The sequence below is a fragment of the Pezoporus flaviventris genome, unplaced genomic scaffold, assembly GCF_033815535.1.
Source record: "Pezoporus flaviventris isolate CSIRO_AGI_PZ_B2104156 unplaced genomic scaffold, CSIRO_AGI_Pfla_v1 ptg000079l, whole genome shotgun sequence".
Taxonomy (NCBI): domain Eukaryota; kingdom Metazoa; phylum Chordata; class Aves; order Psittaciformes; family Psittacidae; genus Pezoporus; species Pezoporus flaviventris.
In genome coordinates, this window is record NW_026892627.1 from 4,877,670 (window position 1) to 4,901,525 (window position 23,856).

The window sequence follows — 23,856 nt, forward strand, 5'->3', positions numbered from 1 at the left end:
TTCCTGTTTCATTCTGTACATCAGAACACTGCACGGATTTTAACAAATAAAAAGGCACAGGCACCTGAGGAGTGAGTCGCACACACACATATGCACACACACACGAGCCACATTCATCCACGGGATGATTCCGGTGCTTTGAGGGGAGTTTTGGGGCAGCCCCAGCCCAGGGCAACCGAGAGCTTACTTCTCCTCTCCAAGTTTTGGAAAGAAGGCAAGCACCCACCTGCCACCGAAGGCTGAGAAAATCAAACCCAAAGAGATTCAATGAAAGAGGAGAAAGCAGCTTAAAAACGTTTTGGTTTGGTTGTTTGGTCTTTGTTAGCTTTGGTGAAAACACATCTCTCGTTACCCTCTTCTGACAAAACCCTCCCCAGCCAACACTGATTGTTTTCTTTTTGTCCATCCATCCCATGTTACCAAACAGACTGATGATGGATTTGGTCCTATTCACAGAATAAAATTCTTCGCTCCCACCCAGAGAAAGGAGGCAACTTTAAACCCCCCCTTCCCAAGACAGCTGCCCATCACCGCTGTGTCAGACTGGTTTCACCAGAGCCCAGCCTGGGCAAGAACTGGCCTCTGCAGCTTTGCAGGGAAGTTTCTAGGGAATCCTTTGAGCTATTTCCCCTCATTTTCCCTGACCATACCAGTGTTTTATTTTTAAACTGGAATAGCTCTAATTTTTGCTTCTTTTCCGAGCTGTTGACAAGGAAAGGCTCTTACTGGCACACCTGCCGTGCAAAGTCTTGATCTCTTCTTCCACGTGGAAGAATCCAAGGACAGGTCAAATCACACCAATCTCCCAACTTCCTCTTCAGTCCAAGCAACGCTTTTCATTTTCAATTAGAAACAATATGTTTTCACCCACTGGCATGAAGACAGCAACCTCCTGGTAACTGCATATTTAACCCTTTGCTGGGCCAGATGGACACAGCTATTGCAGCAGGAAAAGGGAAGGTGCAATTAGTTTGTCCAAAATAACCAAGATCTGATGAATTCATTAGCTTCCAAGGAGTCTGTGCATGCTCCCTGCCCAGTTTCCCAGCAGGGTACTGCTTGTAGCTCACAACTGGCCTATTTTCTCCTAAAACTTCAAATATACTGGGGGAAGAAATCTGTTTCCAGCTGCCCTCAACTCACATAACTCTCTTCTGATTTGCAGCTTCACAGCCCTGCAGCTGCTGCCTTGGGCACCATCATGGAGATGATATCCCCCTTCCCTGCTCCCAGGGCTGGTCGTACAGGGCCTGGAGAAGGCACCCAGCCCTTGGCAGTCCAGATCAACAGGCTCTGTTTCTCTCTGCTTAGGTTATTTGGAGACCCACTGGGCTCCTCCTGCAGCTCTGCTTCCACAATGTATTGGCAGCCCTCCAAACTCAGTGTAGCAGCATAGGTACAGGCTAGCAGGACTAAGGCTGTGAGCAGAGAGCATCCTCACCAAGATGTCCTCCAGCTCCCACCTGAAGCCTGATGGTTCCTAACAAGAACTGTCTGATGCTCAGCTGCAGGTATTGACAACATTTAAACATCCCTACACACAGCCCATGGCAGAGGTCCTGGGCATCGGTCCATGGGTGTACCCCAGAGAGACCTCCTGCACCCTGAGAGGACCCCTTCTTCCAAGAGTCACACACACACACATGCACACACATACACAAAGGCAAAGTCAACACGGCTGCTGCATCATCGCACCCGACCCTGTGCTTTGCGCCGAGCATCACTCCTTGATTGTAACCGCTTAAGGCACAGAACAGTATTAAATGCCGCCCTGCCTGGAGATGTGGGCTGGTCCCACGACCTCCAGGAGGGTTCGGTCCCCTTGTGAACGAGGACATGCAGGTCCCCCCGACTCTGTAGTCTGAGGATCATCTCCTTCAGCTTGGCTTAAGCCCCTGTCTGTTCTCCTGCAAAAGGTGGTGACCGCCACTGAGCATCTTATTCATCTGCTGTCCCGGGGATGCTGCCAGCATCGCTGTTGTGCTGTGGCGGAGAATGGATCCCATTTGCTGCACTTTCCCCTAGAGATAAGTAACATGGTGAGGTGGGATGACCCTCTTATCGCTGGCAGCAAGAAGGTTACTTGGTCCGAGGCCAGCACTCGCATAAGTCTGGGAAATCCCTCACTCTGAATTCCTGGTGCCAATAATCCTGAGAGCAGCTTGGAAATCCAACAACACAGAGGGTGCTGAGCCAACAATGAGCAAGAAGGGACCTATGGGGGCCACCGCCAGGACAGCCCAGGGTGGAGGTCTGAACCGTAGAGCACAGAAAGTCTGGCGGCCACCCCGTTCCCACCAGCGTTTCCCCATCCCCACTGCCAGGGGCTCAGAGCCCGCAGTTCACGAAGGGGTGTCTCAGCAGGTCCTCAGCTGTCGGCCTCCGCTTCTCCTCCACGAAGATCTGCTCGAGGAAGTTGCGGCAGGAGTTGGAGACACTGTCAGGGAGCTGGGGTTTGGTCGGCTGGGTGGCAATCTTAAAAATAGCCGCCATGGCCTCGAACTCTGCCCACGGCGGCTTCTCTGTTAACATCTCCACCACGGTGCAGGCCACACTCCTGCAACAATGCCAAGACACAGGGGTGAGATGGAAGGTAGCGCACTGGGGCGGTGGCTGTGTATCTCAAGTCTAATCAGCTCTAAGGCTGCACCTGACTGGATGGACTGTGGGGAGCAAAGCCACATGAGTGGTGGGCGCACATCTCTGGAACACATGGCCCCCTGAAACTCACTGTTCAGGCAAGCCCTTGGAACTGGGCTCTCCCTCCCACCAGCAGGAGTGAACTTGCAAGTCTTGCTCTAAAGCTGGTGGCTTTTCTGCCTACGTTAACTGTCAGATATTAAGTCTGATAACAGCATGTGAGAGACGTTATTGGAGCATTCCCTGAAGGGAAACCCAGGCACAAGTCCAGACACCACTGTTTCAGCAATAGCATGTATGAATGAATGTGTGAATAGCCAGAATTAAATGTTTGCCTACATCCAACTTCATCTCCAAATGAGCAGCAAGTGCCCAAAACGTTTCCCTGTGCTTGCTAAGGAGTCATCGTCACAGCAGAGACACTCTCTGCCACCTCCATTCATGGTTGCTCCTAAGAAACTGAACCGCATTTCCCTTCTATCAGCTAGAGTGGTGGTACAGGGTACATGGCTGCCTGACTAGTTTTTGTTGACCCTACTTGCTTGGGCATGCAACAGAAAGCGTGTTGCAAAGAGAGGGCTTCCTCCTCATTTACTGGGAGCGTTAGTGTTATTGCAACTCCTTCAGGCTCCAGCTGACATCCTCCACACATCCAAACATTCACAAGCAGCCAGTGAATTTGGTTTTCTTTGTGCCTGAGCCACATGAAAACACCCAGCAGCAGATTTTGAGAGGCTGCACAAGATCCCCTGAGCCTAGGTTTTAACTAACCTAAAATCAGGGCAACTAAAACTCAACAGCTCTTTCAGCAAACTTTGTTATCAACCTGCTTTCCAGAATTAAAGAGCTGCTATGGGGTCAAGCTGCACATGACCGTCACATATAATAAGAACTTCCAAAAGCAAGCTGTGATTCTAAGTGCTCCTGTTTTGCAACCTTCAGCTACAACGTGCACCCTCTGGATATCTGCATAGTTGATCTTAACATTCAGCTCCTATTTCCATCCTTCACACTGCTCCATCTTCCAATCACTAGCTATGCTTGTTGCTCCCATTACAACTTCCCAAATGGACCGATAGATTTAAATGGCAGTGGTGGGGTTTCTATTGTATTCCTTACCATACATCAGCTTTCCTTCCATAGCCCTCTCCACTGATAACCTCTGGGCTCATCCAGTATGGTGTTCCCATGACAGATTTAATCCCAGTCCCAGACATGCAGATGGTTTGAATACGTTTGCTGGCCCCAAAATCTCCAAGTTTCACATTTCCAGCAGAATCTCTCAAAATATTGGCACCTGAGGTGAAAAGCAAAAACAAAACCGCCAAGAGATGAAGCAGCAACCTGAACTGAAATGGCTACAGCAAGGAGAGCAACGAGGGCACTGGCAAAGAGCCCATCATGAAGGACCCCAAAGGGCCTTGGTGAGGCTGGAACTGGCATAATATAAAATCCCTCTCTCCTAAGGCAGCTGCTCTCTGAGAGGGTTGACTCTCACCAGCATCTCCTCACTCACCAGGTTTCCAAAAGGGAGCAGTGAATGGGAGATGACAGATCATCTCCAAGCTGCTGAACATATGACAGATCATATGTTCAAGCTGCTGAAGGTCAGAAGCAAAAACACTTTACCAGATTCCATCACTACATTTTGCATAAGAATTTATACTGGGACAGGGGGAGGTTGGGTTGAACAAATCCGCTCTGTTATCTACTCACCTTTAATGTCCCTGTGGACAATCATATTGCTGTGTAAGTAGAAAACGCCCTGCAGGATCTGCCTGGTGTACTTCCGTGTGACATTCTCGGTCAGAGCACCGTAAGCTTTTAGCTGGTCCTTTATTGAGCCCTGTTACGTAGAAACAACATGCACCAACCATAAGGACCAGCAGAACCACTGCACATTTTCAACAACTGTCTCTTCCAACTCAAAAAAAAAACCCTCTCTGCTGTGGAAACAGCAAGATAAAAATCCACAAAGTGCTGAATGAAACAAAGTCTCGTCCTCAATGTCCCAGACCCCACTGGAGAAAAAGGTCTGCTGTCTGGTGTGTATCAGTGCTGCCTTCTGCCAACACTACAGATCTTTTTCCCCCTCTAGTGGCTGGATATCACCAATAGTTCACGAAGGACTGAACTGATGAGGAGTTAACCACAAGTAAGAGGATAAACTCCACTAGTCAGTCTTCTCTGAAGCCACCCCACACACACAATTTCTTACAGCAAGGACTACCCACACTACCATGAAGCAGACATGATCAGCCCCACAGCAGACTCCTTCAACAGTAAGATCCAGGGTAAACAATTTGAAAGGACCTGAATTTCTGACCCAAGCATGCAGGCTTCTACTGAAGTCTGATTTTATTGATCAAAGGGGAAAAGAAGCAGGGGTGCAGACATCTGCCATCTGCAAGAGGTTCACCCCTTCAATTTAAGCTTTATTTTCTATCCCCTTGGAAATGGACGTCCTTCACTATGCCAGAGCTGGGTTTTAGCAGGTATGAACCAGAAGCAGATTTGGGGGTTAATCAGGGACAATACACACAGCTCTACCTCCCGTATTCAGGTTAGCTGGAAAGCAGGAGAGAAAACTCATCCTGTTTCTGCCTGTCCTGCAGCTTTGGGGTTGATCCAAGGCTCCCATAGTCCTTCTGTTCAGGGAACAGTGGGCTGCTCTGCTCCAAGGCAGTCACTCAAACTGTATCAGCTTTTCCATACCCACCCTCCTCTGCTGTTGCTCTGCCCAGCTACTGTTTTGGCCTTCTTTTGAGGCTGGTAGTGATCCTGTGGGTGGGCCTCTGCTTTCCCCTTTGCAATGCAGCTGAGTAACCCAAGATGCTCTGAAATTACCCCTCATACAACATGTATGCAAGCTATGTTCCTGCACCCACAACCAACCAATTCTTATCCTATCCTCCCTCACCCTGATGGGGGACATCAAACAAGAAAGGGAAATGCGGTCTTCAAGGCCTTTGGTTATACAGATCGTTGTTTTCCAAGCATAAATTCAAAAGTAGTTTCTGGACAGGGCAGAAGTCAGCTATTTAACAGGGACAGTCATAAGATTGCCAGGTTAATGGTGCACCCAGCCTCGGCACTGTAAAGATTTTTTTTCCAAGCTGGCTGTGTTAAACCAGAACTTGGCCAGACCCAGCACTGCAGAGCTGCTGTCCTGCAAGGTCTGAGAACTCGTTCACTTCCACTGGCCTTGGAAACCAAAGCCCAGAGTGCTTTTGTGAAATAAACTGTTGTTGCAGCATGAAAGTCAATCTGTATTTGGTCAGAGCTCTGGTTTATCATTTAAAAAAAACAAACATTCAACTTCCAGCCCTGCTGGACACTGCCCCAGCACCAAGTGTTGGTTTCCTGGCTGCTAACAAACATCGGCATGCTGCAGAAAAAGCAGCATGGGGACTGCCAAAGCTCCCAGGGTTTACTCCTCTAGGTCCATGCTAGGGCTGCTTTCACCTGCCCACAGGGAGAGAGGGAGGAAGGCTTTGGAAGGGACTTAGGCGCGTGAAAGTCCACCTGGTTACTCACACACAAGATGTGTTAGGAGAGGTTCTAGCACGTTTATTTAATGACCAAAATGATTTGCAACCAGATGACTTCATAGTCCCTTCTGACCTTACAAATCTCTGTATAAACAAGGGTTTATTCTCCCACACTCTGGGGAATGAATCCAGCTGGACAGAAGGGACTTAGGAGAACAGAACCTCCGGCAATGTAAATAGCATTCTGTGGGCTTACACCAACTGATGACTTTGTCTAGATGTAATTCACATACTTGCAAACAGAGAAAGAGATGTTCCACTAATCTGTGTACACTCTCCAGCCCCAGCTTAGACTATCTCAGAGCTTTCTGATGTTCTTTTTCGCTAGGGCTATTTCATCCTATATCAGCGAAGTTACAAATTGAAGCCACTTGTGCACGAGAGGATAATGCTACCAACAAAGTTCTGTCCTGAACAGGAGAAAACTTACAAGTGAGCAACTCTGGATTTAATATACACATGCCGAGACCCATAAATAATTGGTGACAGCTGTGGGTGGACAGTTGTACTATTAGCTTTTCCTACAGAGATTTGCAATAAATATTTAAGGATGGGCTCAGGCCACATTGTTTGGAGCCAGATCTAGATCATGTTCCACATTCACCAAGTTCAGATTCCAGACTATAAACACACCCTGCTCCAGGATTCAAACCTAAAACCTGCCTTCAAAGCTTTTGATTTCAACCAGCGCATGTTGAGGGGCTTTACCCATGACACGCGGCTCACAACCTAAGCTTTCCCAAGCCTCAGGGGTGCATCCACTGCTTTGGTTTGGCTCATCAGATATAAAGCAGATCAGATGAACTCCAGAGCCAAAGTTCACCAAGTTCCAGGGCAGTCTAAACCTGTTCTCTGTCACTTAGGACAACCTTCTGCAGGAACTGCACTTACCCCTGGCATGTATTCAACAAATATAGAGAGCTTCTTCTCCTCAGGATCCCGCAAGCACCCATAGTACTGCACTATCCTGTCATGGCGGAGAGTCTTCAACAGCTGAATCTCACATTCTAAGGCATTAACTTCCTGCAACAAAACAGAAATGCTTTGTGATGAAAGGAAATGGTTACTTTGGGAATATTATCCAAATACTGCTTAGTGCTGAGCACTCTGTTCATAACACCTGTGAAGCTGCCCACAAGGACATCAGCCACATAAGGCTCAAATGAGAAGCACTGCCCTAAGGAAAAGGTAAGGAAAAAAGATAGGATACATGAGGGCTTGGCTTTGAGATAGTTTTACTTATTATTACTTGTGCTCAAGGAGTTTTTCTGGAAAGGTGTGAATGCAGATACTAGCAAAGCCAATAGAGTACCCACACAGAGAAGGTGGCGAAGGAAGCAAGGCAGCCAAAACTAAGGAAGAACAGACAGACCTGTGAGAGATGATACCTGAGACAGAGCAGGAGAAACCTGGTGAAAGAAACTAGGACGTAAGGAAGTCACCAGGGCATGCTGACTGGTGCCACGAACCATTGGGGATCACTCTGGAGAGGGCAAACACCACAGTCTCCACACACTGCCTTCCATCAGGAACATGGACCTCTTTGACATCTCTTCCTTGAGCCTCCAGCCCACCATTCCCCAACATGCTGCAGAACACAGTCCTGCCCTTGTACTCACTTTACTTGTCTCTTGACTCTCAGGGTCAAAAGGCACCTGCTTCACTGACAGCTCCCGGCCAGTGTCAGCATCATAGCAGAGATAAACTTCCCCAAAAGCCCCTCTTCCAAGCAGTTTCCCCAGCCTCCAGTTCACAGGTGCCTGCAGGGCTACATGAGAGATGAGAGAGTTGAGAGAAGAGCACAAAAGGGAGACTTCATCATCAGGGTCCATCTGAACCTATACAGAGCAGATCAGACTTGTGATGCAGCAGCAAGCCCCTTCTCTCCCAGGGACACCGTGACAAACTAGTTTTAAGTGCATTGGCGCTACTGGTGTGTGTGAGGGGGATGTCTCCCAGTCTACATTAGTGTAAAGCAGAAACAAGTCCTAGAAAAGTCACATTTCTTTCAGTCTTTCCTTCAAAAACTGCTGTCTTGGCCGATGTTGGATTTTCTCTCCTCTGCTATTGGAACAGTTAGCAGGATACAGCATGGCTGAGCAGCAACACAAGCAGGGACCAGTAAAGAGTTTCATCTCACTACTCTTAGGTTATCCACCACTGAACATGCCCGGAACGCACCAACTCCTATAGCATGGGCAGCCTTGCAATTCCAGAGCAGCCTGCTACATGATCTTTGGGTGCTGGGGGGACAGTAATGTAAGTCAAGGAATGGAGCCTCTGGGATGTGCAAGCAAATGCATCCAAGTCTCCCGGAAGTTTCTGCTGCATGAGCACACTGACAGTCCAACACACAAGCAATTTTCTGCAACTCAGCAAGTGATGAACACTAGCTGACCCCACATATGCTCTCAGCTCAAGGCCAAGTTGAGATACAGCCTATTGTATTAAACCTTCCTCGTTGAGACACAAGCTAGCACACTGTGCCTTGTATTAGGAGTGGAATCAGAGTGCATTCACACACATGTGGTTAGCTCAGCTGATGCCCAGTAATTCAGCAAGTGACACTAACTTGATTTTGTATGAGACCCCCGTGTACTGAGACATCCATGGCTTTGATTCACTTACAGTTCCTAGCTTTTGTAGGGGAGGTGCTGAAGACTTGCAGACCTTTTTCACAATTGCTCCTCCATTTGGGCCTGTACTCATCGTACTGCAAGGTGCTGAGCTTGCTGTCCCCATTAAAGCTCTTGGTTCGGCTAGAAGGGACAAGCTGAAACAGGTTCTCCTGTGGGAAGTAACTCCTAGGAAAAGTCCTCCGGCCTGTAGGAGGAAAGGGGGAGAGTCATGGCGAGAATGCACACAACAGTTTGTGTTTACCTATCACCACCTTCTTACATCACTGCCCAGATCCAGTGATTGCACCTCTTCAAATTAAACAAAACAAGCTTGATGAAACTGAAGCAAAGTCCTGTGAACATTTTAAATTTGATTTAAGAGTTGTTAACAGCAGGCATTACATCTAATGCCGATGTTTCCAGAGGGGTTTGAAACAGTTTAATTACATTAGGGGGGTTTATTGGTTGTTAATCACAATTCAACTCTGAACAGGCAGGGATTTACACTGCAAATTATCCCTGCCATCCCCTAAGTCCACAACAGAAATGACCACACAAGAATGCCAGATCCCACGATAACTGCTTTCACAAGGGTGGTGTCAGTGAGAGATGGAGTTCATTCTGGAAGGCTCAATATGCTGTCTGAATGTCTTCAGTTTGGGGTGGTTTTTTTTCAAAGGGAATTTGGTTCTTACTCATTTTTGCCTCCCACCATTTTCAGTCTTATACAGTGAATGAAGGAGCAGCAAGGTGATGGAGTGGTTCCCAAAGCTCAGAGCTCACCAGCTTAAAACAGAGATGTGAACAGATATTGCTATCCTGAAATTGCTATGGGATTTCCTGCAGCTCTGTGAGAAATCTGCAGTAAAGCTCACGAGCCAGCATCCTCAAAAGCCAGCAATTCAGGGGAACAGAAAGGTTGATATTGCCAGGGATGAGAAATGCCAATCATCCATGTGGCTAAGGAGGAGCTGAACAATGACTTTTATACATGCTTTAGATGCTCAGCATTTCCCAAGAGCAGACCTGCAACATCACACAGAAGATGCTCTGCAGAATGCACAAGTGAGTCCCAAATTACTTGGTGGTTCTCCCTCTATTAGAAACAGCTCCTTCCCAAGTCTCTCCATTCCTAGGCATTGTCACAAGCATAGAGATCCTGGACTGAGCACCTCCCTCCCCAGCCCTACATCATTGTCTTACCATCACTGTAGTCCTTGCGACTTTGGGAGAGGTGGTATTGCCTCGGGAAGGTCCCACCTTTCCCAAACCTCTCGCAGAACGGGATATCAAAATCTGACAGGAGGGAAGAAGACACATGTTTCCGAGTTCAGGTCAGAATCAAATGGCCAGAACATTTCTTACAGGAAGGTAAGAATGAGGTGACAAGCTGTTTATTCACATGACCACACATTCCCCAAGGCTCCCTCTGAAATTTGTCCACAGTCACACACTCCTTAGTGGAAAATAAGGGTTAGACACAGTGGTCTTGGTCCTCCCTACAGCAAAGAGGTTTAACTGCTCACTTTATGGACCCTGGCGCACGCTGTTCAAATACAAGGCAGGGAATTAACATAGACCAAGCCTGGTTTACAAGACTTCTTTGCACATGGAAAATGCAGAAATTAGTGTGGAGACAGACCTGCAAAGTCAGGTCCAGATCCATTTACTCCAAAACCTTTGCTTTGATACCAGCTTTTTCCAGGGAAATGCAAAAATACAGCACTTGGCTAATGCTGAATAATCTCTGCCCTCTTTCTTCTCAGATGCAGCTCCTGATCTCTAAAAGCCAGAGACCAATTTATACCTCCTGAGCTCCAAACCTTTATATTTAACTTTGCTTAAAGCTAAAAAGACAGAAGTGATTAAAGACCATCAGAGTTTATATTGGATACAAGATTACGAGAGACATGGATGGACATGCAAGACAACGACATATTTTTTGAACTGAAAAATTAAAAAACAGCACGGGAAGCCATTGCTGATAGCACTGAATAACTTGAGTTTAAAATATCTGCCATTTCTCCTCCATCTTTCACCTGCTGTTTTTCCTCCATCTAACTCTAATGACACAGTCTGTTCTGATTGTTTGTTTGTCTTAGCCTAGGGCCAGCAGCCACTCCTTGGAGACTGCTCCTGGCCTCCGCTGCACTTCAACGTGATTTCCCCATTACAGCAGTGCTCAACAAGAGTGCATAACGGCTGAAATATGGTCAGCAAGAAAAGCAACAAGGACAGGGCAAGAGGTTCTGAGCGAGCCATATGTGAGCAACGATGGAGTGGTGTCTCAAGGCAAAATGCCTCCCCTACCACTGGGGATGTATTAAAACCTAAAGCATTGTGGACTGACAGCAGCTTCATCTCTACAGTTCAATCTAGAAATCCTGCCTTAGGCCAGGAATGAGTTATCATGCCACAGGCTGACTGCCATTTTCTCATTTTTAATAGTGAAAGTCATTGCAATATTACAGAGTTTCCATGACTTAACCAGCTGGATGTTTATAAGTGATTAAGCAGTAACCTTGCAACTTACCAATACACTTTTCTCTAACAGCATTTTCATGATTACAATTACTAATGTAAGTGGAAAAGTATAACTCCCTAGAGAGTACGGGACTCAGGTTTTGCTATGTAGGAAGTCAGGACCCTGCAAATGCAACTCACGTGTACTAATAACAGACAAAAGGTGATCCCACAAGGCTGTTTCCAGCTGTCAGCACCTCGCAGCTGTCTCCAAACACAAGAGCAAGGCCCCCTCAGCAACTTCTTCCAACACAGATCTCTGATGTTTTAACTTGCTTGCATCTGTTTACCTCAGGGCCCTTGCTATCCAGTTTGCACTGTTATTGCTGGAAACCAATTCCTGAACCAGGCTAAAAGGTTCTTCAGTGCTACCACTACCACTGCTGCACAGCTGAGAAGGGTTAAGGGTTAATGATTGTTAAAGAGGAACCCTGCCTGTGTTTGATGCTCTGAGTCTTTCGATTTTAGAGGACATTCATGTTTGATCATTGCAGAGGTCATTTTTGATATGTAACCTAAGCTATGGAGCTATTTTGCTTGATTTTTTTTTATTACTTTTCATGCCATCTCTTTAATGGCCTTTATCCAGGCTCTTTTCTACTTTTTATGCTTTCAGCTTTTTATACTTTTAAGCAAATACAAGCCTCCAAGAGTGCTTACCCATGCAATCAAGACTGTCTTTGGGATGGGTCTTCCTTCCAGGAACAGGGGTTTGGGTGAAGGGAGGGCTGCAAAGGGATAAACAAAACAAAGGATACACTTAATTATATCAGAAAGGCTGCTTTTTATATCAGAAAGGCACTTTATTATATCAGAAGAATAAATTAGGAAGTGGTTACACACAGAAAGGACAGACTATACCACAAGATGGACTGATCACTGATCAGCCCAGTCTACCCAAGTGAGCTCTCATCCTCAAGCTGCACAAGAATAAAGACTGGTTTTTTTTTCTAGATCACAGATTGTTCCTGTGGCAAACAAAAGGGATGCTGAAAAAAAAAAAACCAGTCACCAGGATGAAATGAAGCAGCCAAAAACTGTAACACCTATGCATAAGATGGTACAGAAGGAAGGCTGCAGATTTCTCTTCCCTCAACATCAAATATTCAACTGTACAACTCTGCTTTCTTTGAACATTGCTTAGTTGCTTTAGATGCACACATTGGAGTCCTTCAATCACCCACAATTTACGCAGGTCTCCCCTTCTCTGCAACATCATCCCCCACCTTCCTCATGCAGAAGGGTCCATATCACCACTGCGCACACTTTCAGGAAGAAGAGTGCAGGACGGGTGCTTTGATGCTCAAGATCTTTAAACTACATTGAGAAGATGCCAAAGCACTACAAGGATCTCAACAATCCTGACTTCACCCCAGCCTCTCTAAGGAACAACAGGGTAATCTGGGTAGGTTGCTTTTCCACTATCCCTTTTAATAAAATGGGCATAGCAGCACAAATCTGCTTTGTAAAGTGCTCTGACATGTACTCATGTCAAAGCTGATCACAGCAGGCTTGCTGTGGAAAAGAGGGATTTGTCATGTTATTTATTAGCATCAGACAGGTCACCATGCCCGATGGCTAACTGCTCTCTTGACAAGGCTAATGCCATCTCAAGCAATTTGCTGCAAAGGCGCAGTTTTATCTTTGCAGGAATAGTCATACTTACTCCTCTTTCTGCCTTTGAATGATAAAGCCTTCCTCATGCATTTTCCTACACCCTATGACTGAACACAGTTTCCTGCTTATTTATATGTAAAATCAAGCCATACCACCCTCCTGAAAACACCTAACACTCTGCTCTCCCTTTACAATAAAGTGTTACAACCAGGCCAAGCTCTGTTGTTCTTCCTAGTAAAGTCTGTGTAAAAGCAAAGCTGGGGCTTAGAAGTTGGGAGCACAAGGAATCCAGCTTGTGGATACAGCTGTAACAACGAGCAAATACTTCACAGGAAATTATTAAAAGCCACAAAAACTAAATGGACCTTGATGCTGAGACAGATCCAAAACACTCAGACCTGCAAACCCAAAGGAGTATACACAATCAAATCAATGCAATGCAGACCTGCTGGAACACAGCCTTGATGCTGTATAGCAAAAGCAAAGGGGGAGAGAGAGGATCTTTGATGCAGATGGAAAAAAAAAATATATATTACTTCCCAAAAGGACACTGTGTCTTATACACAGCGTACCATGCACAGCAGCAACCATACAGTTGCTTTGCACGTGTGAGCTCGGACCAACCAGCCTCACCAACTATTGAACTGCAGCCTGTGCTAGTACAAAGTGTCCTAGTTGCTTCCTGCTGAGAAGCTAAACTTAGTTGTTGCTCGTCTGGTGTCCTCAGCACCTTGACTGACACATCTGTGGCTGCTGGCAGTGCACAGGGCCTGCCAAACTTACAATTGGTCAATGGAAAACAGACAGCATGCCCAGGGAGGAGGAGGGAGAGAGAAGCTAATACATGGAGTATTGACCTGGTGACTGCAGAAAGACAGAGGGGTAGGAGAGGGATCTGACTGAAGCAGAAAACCTGGGCACACAAAGCCAGGCTGCCTGCAGATCACCAGCTACTTTGTCCAGCTACTACAATTCAAATCACACCATCACAGAGATGTCCACTCTGGGGTCTGGTTTTCAGCATTCAAGATAGCTTTGTTCTGCTCAAGTGCATCCTCATCCCAAGAAGAACCTCAGGGGATGCCACTGACCCTGCTCCACTCCTGCTGTAACACAGAGGCTGCATTTAAGCTTGTGAACATGGTGACACGCAGGACTCACCTGTCCACAGATCTGTCCAGCGATTGGCAGCTCCCAGACAGTGAATCATCAGGGCTGATGAAAGCTTCAAGCATCTAATAGTGAAACAAAATGGGAAACAATAAAGCCATGCACTGTAGCTCTTCAAATTCCAGTACTAGCAGACCTCTGCAAGGTCAACAAGCTCCAGTGAAGCTGGCTGATTTACATCAGCTGATACCAACCCCAGCAGAGATGAGATTCAATCTAACAAAAGTTTTCTTCCCAAGGAAAATCTATTTACGATGCCCTCTCTGGATTATTGTTCCTTACAACTGCTTTTTGCTAGCAGGGAAACTGAGGCAAAAATAATTAACACCCTGATGAGCAATGCATGCTGAGAAATGAATGGGATACAAAGTGCTCAAAGTATTTGTGGGAAAAATAGTAATATATATATGTCAGGACACAAATGATGCGCCCAAGGCAGATAGACATTGTGCACCATAGCCAGGATTGCTGCCCTGGCACACAAGACCAGCCGTCCTCCCTGCTGATAAGCAAAGCATCATCAGGGCTTTTGGCTGGAGGAACTGGCTTGGCTCTCACTAGCTCAGTGAGTCAAAAGCTGCATTTGTGTTGCTTCCTGGATGAGACATTGTACTAGACAGGGTTATTTATAGCTGGTTAGTAACAATAGAGGTTTTGTATTGAGTGGTAAACCTAGGGGCTATGTGCACTTCCACGCACAGCAGAGCTTGCTCAGGCCCATGCTGTGCCACAGTCTGTACAGTGCTTCCTCCTGGCTGCAGACCCACAGCAAACGCTCGCTAACCCTTACTCCACAGGCAGCCCTAAGCCCAGCTCACTCCAGGGAAAGCTGAGCAACGAGGGTTGAATACCACATGGAGTCACCCTTCACTGGCTCCTGGACCTGCATTGCTCCTCCTTCTCTTTGTACAGCAACAGCCTCCCTCTCCATGTGCTGTTCCCGTGTTAGACCTCCTCAACGGGTTGCCATAACAGCTTGCATTGTTGTGGCAGGCCAGTCCCAACTGGGAAGTGTGATTTTTGCTCCACTTTCCAGTTTTTACCCCAAAGCCTCACCCTTCAAAATGCACTAGCCAGAGAGGAACAAAATCTCGGCAAGAACCCAGTCTCCACCTCTGCCAGCCATGCCAGGTCTCTCCTAGCAGTTAAAATAATAATGCTGAAGCACTCATTTCTCAAAAGCATAAAGTTGGGAATCCAGGCAGCCTCCACACTCAGGCTCTGTTCATGTGCCAAGCTGGTCTCAAGGCAGACTGCAGTTACATCACAGGCTTGCACAGGGGCATCCCCCAAAAGGCAGCAAGCACCAGCTTGTAAGTGAGGCTTGTAAGTGCCTCTATGAGGCACATCTGGAAGCTGCAGCACAAGGACACTCTGAGAGCAGAGCCCATATGGTGAAAAGCATCACTGTTCAATGAGAAGAGGAGGAAGGAACCACCAAGAAATCCCCCCCAAAACAATCCCCAAATCCCCTTCTCCCTGAATTTAGTTCAGCATAAAGGGCAGCAGGCCACCCACAGCATGATGCTAGAGAAAGGCAAGTAGAACACCTGGGAGCCTTCACCAGGAACAGGCTGAGAGCTCAGCGAGTGCTAACAAGGCTGCATTAATAGCCAGTGGAGCTGCGGTGATTTACCCCTCAGGGGGTTCATGGGGACTCTCCCCCTGCATGCACATGCAGTTTGTCTTAATCCTACCAAACATGTTTGGAAGGCATGCGAAAACAATAGAAAGCCAACTTTTGGCTACAAGGAGCACAAGATACATCTGCACTCTGATGCTGCCAAGACTTAACCGGAGTAACTTATTTTATTAATGGCTGTACAATAAACTGTTGAAAACACAACTTTGCCATGGAAACACTGGCACAGCCTGCACACAAAAGCTGAGCTAGTGGGTGCTATTTGAGTGTAGGGAATGCATTTCTCCCAAGGCAAGATCCTTGGGGGCAGTCACAGCAGCCTGCTGAAGTGAGTTTAGTGCCTTCCAGATGTCCCTCCATGTCCCTCCTGCAAATTGTGGATCCTGGTCCTGCCTTTCCAAGAGCTTTGCAAGAATGAATTGTGCGTGCAGCCAGCCTAGCTGACTTCACAGGATCTATACAAAGCTCTTCAGACCTATAGCTTGAGCAGAGAGATGTAAATTGAGAGGGAGGCACAAGTTGCTCCCCCTCCAGTCCATCAACACTGTAGTTTCCTCCATCATGGGTACCAAATTGACTGGAGAAAGAGGTACTGCTCATCACTGCGCTGGAGATCTAGTTGCTGTTTTATTACTGAGGGATTAGAATACACAAACTCCTCATTAGGAGAGAGTTAAAAAAACATATGGGGGAGAGACAGAAACAAAACCACAGAGGCTGTAGGCAGAGCCAAGACTGTAACTGGAGCTCAGGCAGAAACAACACACAGGGAAGCAGCAAGAGCTGCTCACATCCCCAGGCTGTTGCAGGCACAGGCAATCCGTGTCTTGACACACTCCTTCGTGGTCCCCATAATCCAGGGAAGCTGTGGCCACAAGGACCTGGCAGCTGCTGTGCATGTATGTCCCTTATCTATGCTCCTCCAGAGCTACCTGAAGCGTCTGAGCACACTGTCCTGACCACTGCAGCTGGCTTTTAGGGTTCCTGGAAATTGGGCCTGCTGTTTATTGAGCATATCAAGCCTGAGGGCACCCATTCCTGGAAAAAGCTGGCCTGAGCCCCACAAACTGGGTCTTTAATGATGGGAATGGCACTCACAGCGCAGCCTCCCTTGTGTCTGCTGCTGTCCTGGTTTAACCCACAGCCCCCAGCCCCACTTACATTCTGATCCATGGTCTCAGGGATGAACTCGCCCTCACTGTTGATGCTGGTATAGGATCCCTGGCGAGCGATCTGCTGCTGCTCTTCAGGAACGCTCCCTGGGGGCGGAGAGCTCCTGCCAGTGTGCAGAGAGCCTAGGAAACAGGAAAGGCAGGGGTCAAGGACTTGCCACATCCAAGTCCTTCAAGAGACCCTGTTCCAGTGATCACAGACCTCCTGGAGATGCTGCTGGGTTTGAATTTGTGTCGAAGGGAACAGAGGAGCTAGAAGCACAATACTGTTTATGTACATCTACAAAGCTTTTGCAACAGGGATAGTCTGTTACTGTGGGGCCACACAATATCTAGCAAACTTGACCTTCAACACGCCCTGGATTCTAAGAGCTCTGCACTGTACCCCGGTGCTTTATCAATGCTAGAAAGAAAAGGACTCCAGAGTTCTGTTTTGCTACAATCAGTCAATATAAAAGCAGAACACAAACTCTAAACTGGCCTCTCCTCTTTGACCTCCAGGCATTTCCTTCCTCCGAATCACATCACTGCCTTCTTGTTCAGCAATCTGAGAAACAGCTTGGATGAACTTAGTGCAACATCACTTAAACACTTCTTATATGGAAAATGATTTTTACTTAAACACCCCTCTTCTTATTCCCTCAAATCCTCCCTGATTCCTTGTGTGTGTTCAGGCTTTAGCAAGCATTGCCCTCACACAGGCTTGGCTCCACTTGTCTTTCTGCAGTCCCACCCCTCCATCCCTGGGCTGTCATTGCTTCATGGCAAGAAACTGCTGACAGAGGTCCATGCTCATCTGTGCTGGAACTTTAACCGGTCTCATTGAGCAATGTGAGCCTTCACACAACACAACAACTTGTTTTTAAGAAGACTTTTGAAGAGCACACATCCTTGGAAGAGTTAGAAAGCACATGGAGATGGGTTTCTTTACACTTTCATTCCATTTTTATGGTACTCTTGCCAATTCTTGGGTTCATTGCTACCATTTGGTAGCAAAATGCCCAGGCTAAGCACAATATTGCAAGAGAAAGGTACCAGGAAGGGGCCTATTCTATTGTGAAAAGTCAATGCTGATCAACCAACACAATGCTTCTGCCTCTTCTGCTGCTATTCTACATCACAGTTGCTGTGCCAGATCAATCTCTGGCATAAGTGCATCAGTGTGATCAACACTAGGAATCCAAGTTCCCACCTTTCACTTAAGCTGATATGCCTCAGAAGATTCTAACGTGAAGAGTGCCACAACCGCATTAAAGATCACTAAATCAGGTTTGCTGGATTTATACCAAATACATTGATATCTCTGTCCCATAGTATGCCTTCCTCCAGACTCCATGCCCATACTGTAAAAATAAAAATCATATGGCACTGAGTTACTTTTTTTCTTCTTCCTATTTTCTCCTTCACAGATTTCCTGCAGGATAAGAACACAGCAAAAATCGTCCAACTGAAGTAATGCCAAGATCAAGGGGGGAGAATCTCTCGAGTGCTGCAGCACTCATAATGAACTGGCTTTCCACCAGCCCTGAAAACAAAACCAGTTGGGAAGTACGGCATCCTCTCTTTGAAGACAAATAAACAAATGTTTAACCATTTAACAGTTCGGGCACTCTGGACATAACCACTGCATTATTATCCCCTTATGTGCTTAGCAGATGTCAATCCAGAATGCAGCTTAAGGACATTTGGGTAGCTCTTGCTCCAAAAAGCTGCTAGAGGATCTGGTGTGTTAAAACTGCTGTATCTTAGCCCTGTTGAGCATTTCTGTTACTGCTAGGATGAGGTGTGGGTCTGCTCAGCACTGCTGAGGTCTCTCACTGCAACAACCCACCCATTGCCCAGGAAGTCTTTGACTCAGATTTTACAAAGGGCTGTACATGCCCTGTTTGATTTTGAACCCAGGGAGTTAAATGTGCTTTATCGCCAAGTGTGGAGACTTTGCATGATCTCACAGTAAGCCTTTGCCTGTAACAACTACTCCCAGCCATCAGGTCAGTTGTGTTTGACCTTCCAGAGTCACATTTCCTGCCAAAAACTGTAAGAGGGGATAAGACACTAGCCATTTCCCAGCAGTCAAGGAAGTTAAGCAAAATGCTTAAGTCTTTTGCACGCTTTGAAACTGCTGGATTGAACCAGATCCCTTTCAGACTGTTTGGGTAGAAGAGCTGCTCCAAGTAATTTATGTAGCTCAGACCTCCAGGACAACTGGTTGCTGCTGCTTCACATCCATTTATGTCCATCTGCCCTGGAGGAACACAGGGAGGTAGCGGGAGCAGAGCCCCATAGGCCCATGTTGATTCCTTTCTTCGGCCCTACCATGTCAGCAAAACCTCAGGCAATCTCAGTGCTGCTGGTGGAGGGGAATGGAAAATAGGGATCAGGGAGAGACAACAACTGTGGTACTCAATGAGAGGCTTAATGCATAGTGAGGGCAAAACAAGGCATATTGGATATATTAGATAATGCTGCTTTACCCACCCAGAAGCAGAGAAAGATACTGACATACAAGCCCAGATATTTGGCACATTATGGATGTTCCTCACACTTGATCCAATACTCAAGAAACAGCAGCAGCATCAGGCAGAGAGAGGAGACCCCTAAGGGACTGTCCTCCTGGGGTTTAGAGGATTACATGTCAGCTCCAGTCCCCAGACCCAGTGCAGATAGGGCAGACTGTGAAGGACTTCTATACAAGCCAAATACTGGCTGTATCTAAGGTCCTTTCCAGCCCTAAATATTCTATGACTCTGATCTCAGTAGCTCTGTTGAGGATCCCTGAACTTGGAGAACTCTGCAAATTGGCACCCGTTGAGCATCTGACCTGGCTTGCCCTTTGGAGCAAGGTGCTTTGGGAAAGGATTCCTGCTCCATGTTACAGGCAGTAATGTAAAGCCATATATTTGAGACTAGAGCACAGCATGTCCTGAGCAGGGTGAACCAGGCCAGCACAGAGACTTACAGTCACTGCTGGCATGTACTGGGGTCTTTCATGTTCTCTTCTGTTATTTTTATTTAAGAAGTGTCTTTCATGCAGTATGTGCAAGTTTGTGGTGCTGCATGTACAGCCAGCTCCCCTGTGCCAGGCTTGGCTTCCCTCCATCACCATGTTGCCTCACTTCACCCCTTCCCTGCCCTTGCAGGTCCTTCCCTAAACTTCATCACTGATTGGCATCAAGTAGGGCTCCTGATGGAGAGGAGAAGCCCCTTAAAAGCCAGTGCTGGGGAGGGTTTGCTGGCAGCTGCCTATGCTCACAGCTGCAGCCACAGAGAGCCCAGCCCTAGGATGACGTCGCCAGATCCAAGGGAGGGACATCATGTCAAGATGTGCTGTTCCTCTGAGCCCTGGCAGAAACACAGGGCTCAGGATGCAGCAGCACACAAAGAGGAGATAAAACTGCAGACTTCTCACTCTGTGACTGTCGAGGGGAGGTGTGAGCACATGGTCCAAATCTCCATCCTCTCCATACTGATCCTCTGAGGATGGAGTCCCGTATCTTGACTTAAGGCAAACTTTAGGGCGTCCTAATAAGCAGGACAGGGCCCATTTTCCAGCCCTAAAGCAGCTGGTATGATGCATACAGCCAAATTCTCCTCAAAACAGAGGGGGTATCATCCATCCCAACTCCTGCAACAGGTCCCTAGCCCATGCTACCCCAGTCTGCACCTGGGTACTTATAGGATGGCAGTCATGGTATGGGTTTTCCAGGGAATATGCTAATGGTTAAGCAACTTCATCAACAGCCAGCCAGTTCTTCTGTCCTGGCCTTGTGAATTTAAAAGCACAGATATGTCCAGGCCTTTGTTTCTCAGAGTTATCTAGCCAGCAAAATCTTTGTACCATCTATCTGCAGAGATCTTTATTTGAAACCTCTCAGCGTGCTATAGCAGGGGTTAGACGATGCTGCACAAGTGTCCAGGCACCCATGAAAACCTGGGCACCATCACTGCAGTGGCAATTATCTGAGGTGAAAGTCCTGCTGCTCCCATGGCTGGTCCATATTTGACAGCCCAGACCCAGCCAGCATGAACTCCTGGTCTGGAGAGGACTGGCAGGCATGTGATGCCACAGCTCAGCAACCTGGTCTGCCACCATGAACAAAACAAATTAAAAATAATTTTAGAAGAAAGCTTTTGGCAAATGTTTCCACTGAAATGGTAATTCAGGAATGGGGCTCTCAAGTCATTTGTGGATAATGCTCTGAAATAAGTATGTTCTCAAAGTACATAAAAACAACCCTCAGTTACCTGAAAATCCAGAACCCAAATACATTTTGGCCAAAGTACCCTGGCACTCAGCTGAACGTTTGCAGATGCTGGTCACTAAGAGATTGGAACATTTTCTGCACCCTCACACTCCTCACCAAAAAAAAAAAAAAAATTGGGGGGGGGGGGGGGGGTGTCAGCTTTAGAAGTTTACGGAAAGAAAAGGGAAAAAAAAAAAAAAAAGAAGAAATGAAAATATTGACTTTGCACAAGGTATTTCAGGGACATGAAGTCAAGACATTTTCTGTCCAGAAGCAAAAAATAGTCAAATCTTCCTCAGAACATCTGCCCCCCTCTTTCCAATGTGCTTGTGCCAACAACATGCACTTTCATTATTTTTTGCTGCTGCTTGCATGGCAAAGTCAGCAGAAAAACGTAAGACATCTCAGAAACACTAAGAACATGACCCTGAACAACCTCTTCTTATAAAGCCACTTTCAATCTCCCTTTAAATATGGTTTCAAGAGAAAAGCTGAACTGAGTTAAGATCCTCTCTTGATAGCAAATACTTTGATGACAGGAGAAGCAAACACTGAAAAAGCGTGCAGCTGGAAGTGAATAATAGTTTCTCTTACAGAAATCCCAGCCTCTTAAGGCTGCCTTTTGACTATCCACCAGGTTCAGTGAAATCCCTCGTTCAGGGAACCGCAACACAGGATCATCTCTGTCTGTCTGTTGCCTGATGTTCGGTTTTATGCTCCATTTGAAACACTCTGCTCCCTTTTGGCTTGCTGGACTTTCTGCCCAGCTGTTAGATTACCCAGTTCTGGCTCAGGAGGTCAGAATAAATTAATCTCCTGGCTTGCAAAACACCTCCTAAGCAGAGCAGCAGTAGCTCCATACAGACCCAGATACCTCCAGAAAGATGTGGTGTGCTGTTACCATGCAGAGGGTTTGTTGCGACCCCTTTTCAAACAAAGAGCAAGACTGTCTGCATGGAAATAAACCCAGAGGGATGACTGTAGCATGGGCTGGTTACCTTAGCTACCTAACAGCATCAAGGACACTGGTTTTGGTGCACTAGCAATCAGCATGCAGAACCTCCTGAATATCCCAATGTTAACACTCTGCATCCTACATCTGGTGCTGCCTGGTCCTCCTCATCCATTACCTAGATTCAAACCAGCATGTTGCACCCATTCCTCCACTCTGCTATTCAGGCATTCCCTCAAAATCCACCTGTACCTCAGGCTCTCCATTGCAGAGCTGACATCTCTTCCTTTGTCTGCCTTATCTACAGGATGCTCTTCAAGGCAGTGACATCTTACAGTCAGTAGTGAAGACTTGGTCAGGGGCTCTCTTGCTATTACAGCAGCTCCAAAACAGAAAAGGCCAAAGCATAGCACAGAAGTTAGTGTGAAATTCTAACTTTGCAAGAACTAATCTTGTAGCTAGCACAGTTACATACGGAATCAATTCTGCCCATCACGCTCAGTTCACACATCAGTGACGATTGCCGGTGCCACAGCTCTTTGCTGGTTTACATTAACAGCTTGACAAGTGCCAAAAAGAAAGAAAGCAAGCAGCAGAAATGTTTCACTCCAGCACAACTTCTGCTGAGGCTCTGTGCCTTACTATGTATTTGTGCATGCATTTCATTCAGGGTAATCTAGTGACTCTGCCAGACCCTGGGCAAACTCTCAAGAGCAGTGTGAGCTAAAAAAAAGCCACAGTAGAAAAAGACAAGCCTACTACATTGAAACATAAGGCCCAAAGAGAGCACTTGTACCACCCACCCTTGGCTTCCGTAACAGTTGGGCATGGCTGCACAAGGGGCTATGCTGGACCTACCCTAGAAGAACATTTCCTATATATCATCTGAGATAACAGCAAACCACAGGATATATGAGAGAAAAAAAGGCAAATCCTCAGAGAAAAATGTACTTTTGTTGTAAAGAGAAGAGTTTGGAAGTGTTTACGGCCATATAAATACAGAGGATGCTTGAAGGATTAAATATATCTTTATGCATGTTTGTGTAAGAAGGTCCCACTTTATTTAAGGGCTCTGACATGGTCATTTCTACAGCTGTCAAATCATTGCATGAAAACAGTAGGGACCTATAGAAATTACCCTGTAACCAGCACCCACAGACATGGCAGAAAACAGTCACTGTATGACAAAATCATTATTCTGACTACATGTTGTAAAATGAATAAATTGGAGGGTTGTTACACCAATTTTGCACAAGGCACCCTGCTCTCTACAAAATTCTACAAGGTTCTTCACAGAAAAGGTTCTAACAGACAGCTTATCAAGAGTACTTGTCATTTTAAAAAGCTTAGAGTATTTTAGAAAGCGCGAAAAGCATAAACTCAAACACAGAAAATAAACAAAAGACCACACAATGCTACAAATAAACTTCAGTCACTCCAGGGTTGCAAGAAGAGACAAGGCACTTGCCAGCCTGGCTTTGGAGGCTGCAGGTACCTACTCCCAGCGCTTCTGAAGGAAAGGGATGCTCCCCTTCATCTGAAACCACTGCAAAACACTGAACACATCCATTCTCCTGAGAAACCAGAAAAGCAGCTACCACAGACAAGCAAGAACAGACTGATGGCATGGAGACACATATCTGTGAAGCTTCTTATGTCGTGAAGCTGATCCCAGCTCAGGAGCAAAGAAGCCCAAGTGCATTCAGCTATATTATCCTGCTAACTGG

The 23,856-nt window shown here is 46.6% G+C and overlaps 1 protein-coding gene and 1 long non-coding RNA gene across 3 annotated transcripts in view; one reads left to right on the plus strand and one right to left on the minus strand.

Annotated features, from left to right (window-relative positions):
- Window positions 1-317: 317 nt before the first annotated feature.
- Window positions 318-23,856, minus strand: part of LOC133280131 (mitogen-activated protein kinase kinase kinase 3-like) — a 78,080-nt gene continuing 54,541 nt past the window's right edge. For both annotated transcript variants that reach the window (XM_061474550.1, XM_061474549.1), the window contains exons 8-17: window positions 16,923-17,056; window positions 14,111-14,184; window positions 11,993-12,060; window positions 10,013-10,105; window positions 8,820-9,014; window positions 7,811-7,959; window positions 7,083-7,214; window positions 4,357-4,486; window positions 3,760-3,937; window positions 318-2,557 (exon numbers count right to left, since the gene is read on the minus strand). In XM_061474550.1, the coding sequence (XP_061330534.1) occupies window positions 2,329-2,557; window positions 3,760-3,937; window positions 4,357-4,486; window positions 7,083-7,214; window positions 7,811-7,959; window positions 8,820-9,014; window positions 10,013-10,105; window positions 11,993-12,060; window positions 14,111-14,184; window positions 16,923-17,056 (1,382 nt within the window). In that variant the 3' untranslated portion in view covers window positions 318-2,328. The remainder of the gene's footprint in view (window positions 2,558-3,759; window positions 3,938-4,356; window positions 4,487-7,082; window positions 7,215-7,810; window positions 7,960-8,819; window positions 9,015-10,012; window positions 10,106-11,992; window positions 12,061-14,110; window positions 14,185-16,922; window positions 17,057-23,856) is intronic.
- Window positions 15,113-18,531, plus strand: LOC133280132 (uncharacterized). The gene is made up of 2 exons (XR_009747079.1): window positions 15,113-15,250; window positions 18,343-18,531. It is a non-coding gene; the product is annotated as an uncharacterized LOC133280132 (long non-coding RNA).